This window comes from Gorilla gorilla, chromosome 8 (assembly GCF_029281585.2).
Source record: "Gorilla gorilla gorilla isolate KB3781 chromosome 8, NHGRI_mGorGor1-v2.1_pri, whole genome shotgun sequence".
Lineage (NCBI taxonomy): Eukaryota > Metazoa > Chordata > Mammalia > Primates > Hominidae > Gorilla > Gorilla gorilla.
The window spans coordinates 33,582,303-33,595,125 of NC_073232.2; the positions used below are offsets into that span (position 1 = coordinate 33,582,303).

Sequence of the window (12,823 nt, forward strand, 5' to 3'; positions counted from 1 at the left end):
ACTGAATATAAAGTTATATTTAGATATATTATGAATTTCATTTCATGATGGTAAAGGGGAAATCTCAAAATACTTTTAAGAAAGTATCATGTTTGACAGTTGACAATCTCTGGATTTGATGACTGTTAAGGTCCTTCTCAGCCTTAACAGTCTGAGATTTTTTTGTAACCATTACTTCCAACAATAGCTTTGTTCCATTTTGAAACTAGTGTGTGGCAGGCACTGTAAGTGGAACAGTATCTCATTTAAATCTAATCACCCTTATAATAGGTAGTGTTACTGTAACTAACTGTTTATATGAGAAAACAAATTCAGAGAAGTTAAATAATGTGTTCAAGTTCACATACCTAGGTAGAGCTAGACTGACTCCAAACTCATGTTCGTTTCACTCACAAAAAGAACATTAACATACATTACTTTACCTAGAAGAGTTAAACACTATCGGTCGACAAGTGAGGTTAGGCTAATGTAAGCATCTGGAAGAGTCTCTACCCACCACAGCAAGAAAGAGGAGAAGATGGAATGTATAAATATAGTAGGCACCTTTTTAAAGTCAGGACCAATTAATCATGTAAGGTAGTTATAAATGGATGATATCTAAAAATATATCAGAATAAGTTTCAAGCCACGCAAAATTCACCAAAACAATTTTTATTTCCAGTGTTTAATTGGGTATGCACACAGGCATGACACAGGTTTGGATTCATTAAGTCCTCATGCAGAATTATATTCTTCTCGATAAAGAAGCCAGTTCCATCCAGGATCCACTATCTACACACCTATGTTACAACATTTATATCAAATCTGGTATCTGAAGAAAAGATACACATTTAATATGTTCATTTAAGTTACGTATTTTACAGAAAGATTAAAAATTCAAGTCACACAAAACTCAAAAACTGTATTAAAAGTTTGAATATAAAACTCAGATCCACCTGGAATGACTAAAGAATGGAAGTTCTGTATCCACCTGTGTTAAAACTGGTAAATGTAATGAAATCTGTTACCAATAAAACGCATTCGTTTATTCAATGTAAGGTATCTAATTTTAACAATATGGCACCCTAAAAACCAACTGTATTTTTATGATGAGGCACTTTTGTTAGTGATGAAACCAAAAGAACAAATTTGCTGCACACTGATGCCAGCGATTTTCTTCAGTGATTTTGGGTATATGCTATGTAGTAAGTTGCAACAAATACCTTGCTCATTTGTATACAACTATCCGATATATTTTTAAATATATATATATATATATATATATGTTCTTCTGGCTGTAGTAATGCACTGTAAAGCTATTTCACAGTGCAAAATGATGAAACCAGCCCAAATGAAGGCTGCATAATAACAATTCTGATACAAGAAAATATTGACAGAGTTACTGGAACGTGTAACAGTAGTTTTTTTACTTGCTAGAGTGGACATACCCCAAGTTTAAAGACAGGGATGAAACTCTGCTTTACTGCCTGGGGTTTCAGACAGTTTATGAGGTTGGGCATTCGCTGCAGAACTAGCATTTTTGCTCACATTCTGGAAGCTTTCTCCGTTTATTTGGTCAGGTGACTGTGGTGGTATGGAAAGAAGGGGCCTGTTTGTTGAAGCCAAGGTGCTGGAAGAACTGCCTGTGTTGCAATGAAGAGACAAAGGTGTGTCGGTCGTGGCTATTTCTCGTGTGCTTGGGTTCTCTGTCTGGGGATCTCCGATTTCTCCTCTGCTAAGGTCAGAGGTACTGGTGCGTAGGCGTTCCCTGGCCAGCCAGTCTGAGATGGAAAGGTCCTGGGCTGAGCATTTGGGTTTTAACCGGTTTACAGCTGAAAGTTCAGATTCTCTCTCCCCGCTCTGCTCATGCACTTTCCAAAAATTCAAAACGCTGATTTCAGTAGCATCTCTGTGCCCTCCTAGTGTATGTCTGCGCCGGATGCTTTTCCTTTTAGCAGTCTCGGCATTCACTTTGTGATTCCCTACTCCAAACATGTCATCCGCAGGGGCTCTGGGTCTCAGTTTTAACCGATCTGCTATTTTCGTTTTCCATGTGGGTTCCTGTTTTTCGGATTCGCCTCTGGTGGGTGTCAGTAAACTCCCAGTTGACTTTCCTTTTTTCATAACATCGAACACTTTAGTTAACGAAGGTGCTTCTTTCTCATTCTTGGCATCTCCTAGACTTCCACTATCTGACTTGAATCTAGCTGATTTTTTCCTGGAAAGAGTATCACATTCGATGAGTTTATGGGAACTGAAGAGCTGTCTCCGGCTATCTAAACTTGATGTTAAACTTCCCTCGGTGCAACTTAATTCACTTCCTTCAGAATTTCTCCGGCTGCTCTTAGTCACTTCTTGCAGTTTTCCTCGGAAAAGCCTCTCTGAAGTCAAGGCTGTGGGGAACATGGGAAACTCGCTCTCGCTGTCGGTTTCCACAGGCCGCCCTTCGCTGATGAGTTCGCTTCTCTCGTCATCTGCCTCGTCCCCCTTGCTCTCTGCCACGGATTGCACCTCAGGGCTCAGTCGACTGGAGTCCAGGCTAGTCAAGTATGTAGCAGACGATGTGGTGGAATAATCTGAGGTGATGGTGCTGACGTTGGCCAAAAACTCGCTATGTTTCATTTCTGGACTGGTTGATTTCTTCATGGAAAACCTTGTCAGGGAGGCCTGGGAAGACGTGCTGAGCAAAGTGCCAGAGTCAGAGCCTGTCTCTTCAAGGTGGGAGGACTTCTGTGCCAGAAGTGACCTGGGGCTCTCTTTCAGGATGGCAAAGCGACAGCTGAGAGTTGGTGACTTGTTGTGTTTTGAGTTGCGTGGTGGTGAGGGTTCTTCGGAAGGCGTGCTCTCTTTTCCTAGTGATATCTTTTCATCTTTTGTCGTGCTGGGGTCTTTCCTAGTGCTGTTTTCTTTGGCAATGATGATCTTCTGTTTTCTGCCCAGTGTCTCACTTTCTTTTTTGGACTCCTCTTTAGTATCATTGTGACACTGTTCCACATTTTCTTTCTTAAAAAATACATTGTCCAGTTCATCTTCTGAGCTGCTAGGCTGTGCTTTTTCTTTCGGCTTCTTCCTCTTGCGACTAGCAGCTGCAAAGATGGAGGACACAAGCAGTTCCCTGCTATACTGATCCTTTCCAGATCCCCAAGAACCCTGGGAAGCAAGAGAGAAGAAAGACTCTGAGCATAAGAATGCAGCTGAGTTCATTTTCTGACAAGCTTGTCTCCCAAATATTTCTTATCAAATTATATCTACTAAAACTCTGGAAGCATTAACAGTGCAATTAGCTTTTTTTTTTAATACCTCTTTTTACCTTGAACCAAAGTCAAATTTTTATTTAATGAGTCCAATTTCTTGCCTCGTGGTATTTAACTGCCAAGCCACAGCTCATACACATCTGCCTTTCAGGAAAATAGTCTGTGCTTAGTGCTGATTCCTATCAAAATCCCCCAAACACCTGACCTTCCCTCCTTCCACAGTGCCCAGGCATTCTTCACTTCCTTCATTTGGAATAGAGGCATGGGATAGGTAAAACAATATTGTGACACAGTCAAACATCATATTCTGATATAGGTTATTAAATGGTTATGACTGACTTTGATTTTTCTAATTACAGGTACCACATGATATAGATACTGTATCAGATAAGCTCATTGAGATAAGGGAACTCTGGTCTTCCATTAGTTCATTCAGGCGGGATCTTCAAGGATCTGCCTTAAGTAAATCAGGTTGGTAATGTCTTCATTTATCTCAAGGTAACAACAGAATTAGAATATTCAAAAAACAGGCCAGGTGTGGTGGCTCATGCCTGTAATCCCAGCACTTTGGGAGGCTGAGGCGGGCAGATTGCTCGAGCCCAGAAGTTCGAGATCAGCCGAGGGAACATGGTGAAGGCCTGTCTCTACAAAAAATTAAGTGGGCATGGTGGCACGCACCTGTGGTCCTGGCTATTTGGGAGGCTGAGGTCAGAGGATCACCTGAGCCTGGGGAAGTCAAGGCTGCAGTGAGGCATGAGGGTACCATTGCACTCCAGCCTGAGTGACAGAGTGAGAACCCATCCCAGGAAGGTAGAAAGGAAAGATCAATTAACGTAAGTACAATTAAATCCTTACCACAGAAACACTGTAGTGCAGTGTTATTGGGAAAGTTATTTGCTATGTATAACAAGTTCTTTTAAAAAAATTTTTTTTAAGATGGAGTTTCACCATGTTGCCCAGGCTGGTCTAGAAGCCTTTGTCTCAAGCTATCCTCCCACCTCAGCCTCCCAAAGTGCCAGGATTTACAGGCATGAGCCACTGCATCTAGATATAATAGGTTCTTGATTGCAACTATTAGTTTCTTCGTAAATATCTGCTGGTTTACCACACACTTTTTAAGACAAGCAGGTAGGCAGGAGGTATGCTGAGTAATAGAAACAGACAGTATATTTCTCTATTGCCTGCAAATCTTAGACAAGTTAAAACTGCCCTATTTAAAGTCTTAAAGTAAAAATTTAGGCTGTTCTATCAAAGAATTCGCTAAGATGAAATCACAGATGAACAGAACTTTGTTTTTACAAGTTATAAAGACTTTCATAATTATCCAGCACATTTCTAATGGTTATTTACATTTCCCCACATTGTGCTGAAGACTGTAGGGGATAATGGTTGTGACTGGGCTCTCAATTGGGAGACCTTGATGTCCATCCTCTCTAGCTTGCTGGGTACGAGCAAGGGATTCACTTTTAAACATCTCAATTCCGTGGCGAGAAGGAATTAGATTATACTGTCTTTCAGATTTCCTTAAGGTTCTCTTTACAATTCTATGATCATATATGTGTTGAGGCAAATTACTCTACTTTCCTACAGAGACTGTTTGTTAGAAGTGGTTAATCATGTCATTGGGATATCCACTATATTACAGGCATGGCATAACACCACTATGGATAAGATGAAAAGGCTACTGTAATAACAGGTTAAGAAAAATGCATCTAGAGAAGGGAAAAGCAGGGATTTCAAACAGGTCTCTCTGGTTTAAAATCTCATCTGCTGGCAATAGAGTTAAGGAAACTGTTCTAGATTAAAGAAGTCTAAAGAGATTTGACAAAGAAATGCAAGGAATGATCCTTGACTGCATTCTGTATAAGGAAGTAAAGAATATTACTGGGACAATCTGTATAAAAACTGCACATTAGATAATAATGTGTTGTACTTACCTCAGTTTCCTGAGTATGAAAATTACACTGTAATTATATAGGAGAATGCCCCAGTTCTCTGGTGATACATGCTGAAGTATTTAGGAGTAGTGTTATCTCTACAAGTAACTATCAAATGATTCAGAACAAAAGTGTGAATTTACAATTGATGAATCTAGGGTAAAGGATTTGGGTGCTATTATTTTAGCAGCTTTTCTGTAGGTTTAACATTTTTCAAGATAAAAAGCTGGGCAAAAAGATAAACATCACAAGCAATAGAGACATGATAAAACATTTTTGTAAAAATTATAATTTAATCATATGGAGTCCTGTTATGATATTTAAACATGATATGTAAAATTCATGTCTCATTACAAAACATAATGTTTTAAGAAGTCTGACAATTCCAGTTGCTACTGCCTCAACAGCAAAATTTAGATCCACTGACTTGACAAAAAACTTTCTAAGAACTATAAACGTCCCACAAACTACTCAAAAAGTTGTGTAATTGAGGGAACACAGATTGTGTAAAAATATTATTAAAAAAAATTAGTGATTTCACTGAAAAGGCAAGACTATACTGTCTGTAAAAACGCCTAACAAAAAATTGGTATTTCTGAAATATTTACAGATGATATGATGTTTGGGATTTGTGTAAAGATGGTCCTAGAGGGAGGGAAGCAGGTGGCGTACAGAGCAAACGGAGTTGGCCGAGTGCTGATAATTATTGGAGATGAAGATGGATGCAGGGAGGCTTCTCATTTTATTATTCACTTCTGTGTATGTTAGGACCTAATTTTCACATTAAAGAATGGCCTAGTTCTTTGTATTATGCTAAAACTGCACAATGAGAAGAATATGAACTTTTGAGTTCTTATTCCAACTCAAAATCTAGTATTCTTCTTATCATATATTGTTTTAGGAATTAATTTTTTGATTATACTTTGTTGCTCTGTCTCATTAGACATAGAGAGGAATGCATTTGTATATCAACCATAACAATCAGCCAAAAAACAACCCCCCCCCAAAATATTTCAAATTGTATGAAACAATTTACCTTAGATTTTGTTGAGTCACTAGTAGCTGAATCTGTGAAAAATTAAATAAAACATGGTCAGTATTAGCCAATCTTTACTGCTTTCCACAAACAATGCAAAACTTATGGAAAGACAGGCACAGAACAAAATGTGAAAGCAAAACTCAAAACAATAGAACACAGTGGATAGTCAGAGCTCACAAAGATGCAAGCTGCACCACAGAAAGCCACCGCCATGAAAGGATGCTGTGAATTGTAGGCAGAACCAGCTCAATGATAGAAATGGCAAAGGAGCCCTGTGCTAAACAAAAACAGAAATACTTGTGTTTATTAGATTTTCTAAATATTAAATCTAGCAATAAAGAAGCTTCAGGACAGTGTAATAATTTTTTTTTTAATGTACCACATCCTGTATCTGAGACTGATACACAATGTAGAACTTTTAAGAGTGTTGGCCGCCCTAGCTACAATTGAGACACTCATACTGGCATGTTTATGTTGATTTTTGTCAGACTTAAATTTTCTGAGCATTATGCTGTATGCGTACGGATGCAAAAGAGGCATTAAGATAATATTGCTTCCAGGTCACTTTGGTTTTACATTAAATAATGTTTATCTTTGTGCTTCAGACCCCAGTTCCATAGCAGTGCAGTTGAGGGATCCTTTTGACTAGTTTGGTTAAATTGCTACCAGTTTTGCAATTACCTATTAACAAATGCTATTATGGAAATGGAAAAATGGAGACCATAATTTTACTGTCTGGCAAAAACTCAGATTATACAATTATAAAGAGGGTAGGAAGGGGCTAGCAATATTCAGGATAATACCAATTTTGAAGTTTCATCTTTCAACATTAGGGAAATTGGTTTTCAGAATTAATGAGCTGAGCCCCATGCCACGCCCCTTTTAACACATGGCTAAATGCTTTATGACTTTAAGAACTGGTAGACCATACCATGCTATTTCTCCTCAGGGTCTGCTTCAGAAATAACAAGAAACAGCAGAAAAACTTTTAAGAAAGTAGTATTGATCTGTTTACAATAATCTTATGAGAAACTTTACACCACAGATCAACTATGTTTGCATTTACAAGAATCGGGGGTTTCTGCAGACAAGGCAGCTACAGTGTGGACAACAGTCCTCCTTCTTCCTACAGTTCCAGCTGTCCATCAGGGACATCACAGAATCCACTAGTGACATTACCGTGTGATAGACTCCTCCCACTTCGCCTGTTCAACATCAGTATAGATTTGCCTGTGTCAGTAAGAGCTGAAAAAACCCTTTAGGACTAAAACAAGAACTAGAGACAAAGGGAGAACATTGTGTAAAACAACATGCTAGATTAGTGCAACAGTTTGGCAGGAGAAAGTTTTCATCAAAAGAGCCTAGAAGAACTAATACTTAACCAAGCATTAGGGTGGCAACAGGAAACAGAAGAAAATAAATGTCAAATAGGCTGGCTTTTTACTGTGACAAATAATACACTGTATTTATGAAAATGGTGCCCATTACCAGTTCAACAGATTTAATTTGCTGCTTTTAAACAGAACTCCTGGCTCAAGAATAAGAACTACTTATACAGCCCAGATCATACTTTCTGCCATCACAGCAACCACATACTCAGTAGCATATATCTGTTTTACCTTGTGATGACTATTACATGGAAACTGTGAATTAAAAAAAAAAAAAAAAAGAACAAAACAGTGGTTTGCATGCTCATTTCCCTCATAGTTCCATTCTGACAAACATTACAACTGCATGCACTGCCAATGGCATTAGAGTCACTGGAAGATAATTCAGATCAATTGGAAAAGGAAGATTAGGTTTTTTATTAGTAGAAAGGAAGAGAAAAAGAAAAAAAATCATAAGTAACAATTCACTATGATTGATTTGCTCTTTCATATTGTAAGAATGTAGCTTTCAGCCTAGAGGTCAAGACTGCCCAGGCAAGAGTTACCTGATACATCTCCTGGGGAGACTCCTGTCCTTCCAATGTTGGTGAGTAAATGATCTATGTTTGGCACTGGCTGGGAGTCTACTGTGCTTTCCTCCTGCACTGTTGTCTATGGTTAATAAACAAAGATCTCTTCATCATCTCTTCAAAGATACTTTCTTTAAAATTTAAACAACATTTAGTAAAAGACACATTACTAAGTAAAGCACCTGTGCTTAATGTGTTTACATTGTTTACGCATAATTAACTGCAAAATAAGCACCGTACTTGTATATTCATTAGATCAGAAACTGAGCTAGAGACCTGCTTCCGGGGCGCAAAGCGGACAATAGCATACAAAGCAGGAAGTTGACATTGTTGGCGCGCCAGGATCTTGTGTCCCAAATGAAACTACTGAGTACAAGTGCTGACAGACAATACTTACAAGAGGCTCTTCAGCACCTTCTTCTGTGAAAAACCAGTCATGCTAAAATTTAAAAAAGGTGAGAAGAGAAATTAAACAAGCCTTTAAATATACTGAGATCTTGGAGGATAGTATAGAGAAAGGGTAATTTTCTTAGGGAAAAATATTACAACCAACCTCTGTCTGACCAAATGGCGGCTGCCCGTGAAAATGAATTTTCTTGCAGAGATGAAGCATGAACTTACAGAGATGAAGCATGAACTTACGTGCTGGATGAGCGTTTCTACAATCTTGTACTGGTCAGGCATGTGGGTGACCATGTGGGTCATGTTGTCTTCTGATGTTCGAACAAGGGTGGGACCAAACACTATTGCTAGGTTTCTTGGTTCCATCTGAAAGAAAGGATGATACTTTCTTAAGGAAGTAGGCTGAAATTGCCATTGTAGGATTTTTGATGAAAAAGAATAAACAGAAAAATAGCTTTGATGTAGATTAAAAAAATAATGCTTTCTAGCAAGATTTTTTTTTTTCTGAGACAGGGTCTCATGTTCACCCAGGCTGCAGTGCAGTGGCATGATCACAGCTTACTGCACTCTCGATAGAATCTTATTATGTTGCCAAGGCAGATCTCGAAATCGTGGCCTCAAGCAGTTCTCCAGCCTCAGCTTCCCAAAGTGCTGTGATTCCAAGTGTCAGCCACCACAAGTGGCCTAGTTAGGATTTTCAAAGCAAATGTGTACAAAACGTTTTTTCTGCATTAATGATAATGTGCAATGCATAATTAGCATTCATTTTTTTCCAAGAAGTCTTTGATTGAAAACAACTGATTTGGTTCGAAACGACGGTTACCAAAGCTGGATTAACTGATAAAAATGTTAAAATCAAAGGAAAAAAAACTTGCACAAGATTACAGGCACACCTGTAGTCCCAGCACTTTGGGGGACCGAGTCAGGTGGATTGCTTGAGCCCAGGAGTTCAAGACCTCATCTCTACTAAAAATAAATTAGCCAGGCACGATGGTGTGTGCATGCAGTCCCAGCTACTCCGGAGGCTGAGGTGGGAGGAGGAGGCTGAGGTGGGAGGAGGTTGAGGTTGCAGCCTGGGCGACAGAGTAAGATCCTGTTTGAAGAAGAAAAGAAAAAAAAAACCAAACTCCCTCCCCTTCAGAAATGAAAAGTGGAAGAAGTGCTGAAAAATACATGAAAGGTTACAGATTTTCCCTCTAGTATATCAAAATCACTAATGTGTAAACACCCAGTGTTTGGAAATATTACTTGAAACCAATCTTCTGAAGCTACATTAATTTCCATATGTGATATTCCTTGTTTAATTATCAGATTGTCAAAGGTATGGATCTTTTGTTTTCCTTCATTAAATCTTATAGTATCTGATATATTTTGAATTCAGTATTTGATTAAAATAACTTTAATCAACCCTAATAACATCCCAGGGGGGTAAAAATCACTGCCAAACTCAAAAAGCCAAAATGGGAAAAAAAAGAAAAGCAACTGCTGCACACCTAACATGTTAACTAGTAGTGTAGCACACACATAACGACACCATCAGTGCAGAGGAAGAAGAAGAAATTGTGTTGAAGTCAGGATTCTTCTAGAGAGTTGGCTTGGTAGAAAGAAACTATGTGTGGGAAAGGTGTACTTGAAACTGGGCACCCAGAAATGTTTCTGGTCTCCCTCTAGAATATGTACTCATCCTACTCTTAAATCTGTGCTGGTGCTGGTGGCTCAAAAAACAGAAGTCTACCATCTCAAATGCCTTATGTAAAATTTTTACTAGACTCTTGACTATGATTTATGTTTTTAGACTAATGATAACAAACATTAATATTTATAAGTATACACCGTAATATTTTATCTGGGTAAACAGTTTCAGCTGGTTCCTACATAAAACTCGTAAAATAGTTTACAGTTTATTCATAAATTTAAAAATTGTATTTTTCTTGAAAGATATTCCATAAAATACCATACCCCATCTTCAAGATTCAGTGTAATTATATTAAAGACACAAAAAATTCTTCAGTAAAGACCTGTGCTAAAGATTAATTCAGTACTTTCTAAATTAACTAGACCAACAGTACTCCTAACATTCAGCAAAACGATGAATGATGTAATAGATTTCAGGAAATACTGAAATTAATTACAGACTATTTCAGCTATAATTATATTGAAAACTCTTTGGCTCCTACAGCATGAATTTCTGGCAACAGTCTAGGCTTTCACTTCCTTTCTCTCTTTTTTTTTTTTTCTAACCATTTTGTAGCCCTATCACTATGGAGGAAATTGAGCACCTAAAGGAAGTAAGCTTCTTGATTTGCAGGTAATAGAGGTTGACACTCTTCTCATTATCAATCCTTACAACTTCCAGAACATGCACAGTCACTAAACTGATCTATCTTTCTTAAACTATGATCTATCTTTCTCTACCTTAAGGAAAAATCACTCAGAAAAGACTGTCATCAATATTCCTGAGCTTGTGGTATTCTTTTATTTTCTTCTCCAGAAATTAAAACGACTGCTTCAGTACTTTAAGAAGTAATGCCCTTGAGTTAGAAAATCATCATTTTAAAATCTCTGATGATATAATGGATTTAGGCAATAATCATCAAAAAACTAAGTTAAGACTACAACCTGTCAACCAAATACCATGTGTAGACCTTGTTTGGATATTGACTTAAGCAAATAACCCTACAAAGACACTTTTACAATCAAGAAAAACTGAATGGGGCTGGGCATGGTGGCTCATGCCTATAATCCCAGCACTTTGGGAGGCAGGTGAATTGCTTGAGCCCGGAAGTTTGAGACTAGCCTGGGCAACATGGTGAGACCCTGTCTCTAATATAATTTAAAAAAAAGAAAAACTGAATGTGAACTGAATATTAGACAATATAAAGAATATATTTTGTTGTGTTTGACAAAGAAAATGTGGTGGTGTTAAAAGGAATGAAAATGACTTGTCTGTTTTCCCTGTATTCTATTTGGCCTTTTGACTGTTGTAGCGTATGCATATGTTACCTCTTCAAAATACTGATATACAGCTAAAAAGCAGAGAAATAAAATTTCTGACTTTTTCATTTTTCTTACTGAATAACCATAAAAGAAATCTTTTAAAATATCCTTTTAAAATGGTGACAACTGGTATTTTGGGATCTATTTTGGGATCTTTTGCTTTTAAAAACAATTTTAAGAAGGACTTACCCAGTTTGATGTTGAATTACAAACCTTTTATTGACTATTTGGCATGAAGTAATGAAGCATATCTTTTAAACTAAAGCCACTAAAAGTACATTTCTTCAATAAGCATTTTACATACCTTATTTTTTTCTGAATTTTCTGCCACTGTCTTCAGATGAGCTGAAAGGAACTTAAGTGTTTCATAATGATGTTCAGGCAAATCGTGAATCTGAAACAGATTATTTTCACGATGGATTCAGAGGCTGAATTTTAGTTGTATCCCCCAAAATATAAAATAATACCTACTAGTCTTTTTAATGTTTTCAGACGATCTAGAGGATCTTCTTTACGATTGGCTTCAATAAAATCAGCATATTTATCTGACGACAAGAACAATAAAACAAGTTTATCTTAAATTGCCTAGGTGAATTGTAATCTAGTTTCCCTTTAAGGATCAATTTTAAACCACAACATAGGAAAGAGTTCTAATAGTTTTGAAATGTAAATCTCTAAAATGTAAGTTCCCTGCAGGAACCATCCTATATTTACACAGCCTGTCCATTCCTCCCCCACCCTCCAACAACATCTAGTAAAGTGTCTTACATGGCACTTAAATACTTGGCTTGACTGAAAAAACATTTTTCTACTCATTGTACCTTATGATGTCAGAAGCCATTTGACTGGAAACAATAATATTAATTTGGCTGCAAACATGTATGAACAAGATAATACATATTTCACTGAACCTAAATGACTTTTATGTTTTTAATGACTTTTATGTTTTTAATATATGAGGGAGAACTAAACAAAGCCTCCTGCTTCCTTTGACCAAGACATTTTGTCCTTGTTCAATTTAATATTCTATGGTTTTCCAATTGTAACTTGAACCATTTCATCTGGTATCTTTCACGGGAGTTAACTCACCATTTGTGAAGAGAGGCTCAGGGAGTTTTCTGAAGAAGGATTTTAGTAAACTGCTTATCACATTCAAATCTCGCCATTTCTAGGTGTACAAAATAGAAATATAGTATTTTCACATCCAGTTCCACCAAAGGGGAAAAAAAGGATCAGTTATTCAAATAAGCAAACTTAC

At 37.4% G+C, this 12,823-nt stretch overlaps 1 protein-coding gene across 4 annotated transcripts in view; it reads right to left on the reverse strand.

The window, feature by feature from the left end:
• Nucleotides 1–635: 635 nt before the first annotated feature.
• The window catches only part of ARHGAP21 (Rho GTPase activating protein 21), a 135,522-nt gene continuing 123,334 nt past the window's right edge, over nucleotides 636–12,823 (reverse strand). For 3 of the 4 annotated variants that reach the window (XM_055352013.1, XM_031015314.2, XM_055352014.2), the window contains 8 exons: nucleotides 12,655–12,733; nucleotides 12,037–12,110; nucleotides 11,870–11,959; nucleotides 8,809–8,934; nucleotides 8,564–8,605; nucleotides 8,143–8,248; nucleotides 6,207–6,238; nucleotides 636–3,129 (listed from right to left, as the gene is read on the reverse strand). In XM_055352013.1, coding sequence (XP_055207988.1) covers nucleotides 1,435–3,129; nucleotides 6,207–6,238; nucleotides 8,143–8,248; nucleotides 8,564–8,605; nucleotides 8,809–8,934; nucleotides 11,870–11,959; nucleotides 12,037–12,110; nucleotides 12,655–12,733 — 2,244 coding nt within the window. In that variant the 3' untranslated portion in view covers nucleotides 636–1,434. Of the gene's footprint in view, nucleotides 3,130–6,206; nucleotides 6,239–7,140; nucleotides 7,415–8,142; nucleotides 8,249–8,563; nucleotides 8,606–8,808; nucleotides 8,935–11,869; nucleotides 11,960–12,036; nucleotides 12,111–12,654; nucleotides 12,734–12,823 lie in introns of all 4 variants that reach the window. The other variant, XR_008668750.2, reaches the window with a different exon arrangement.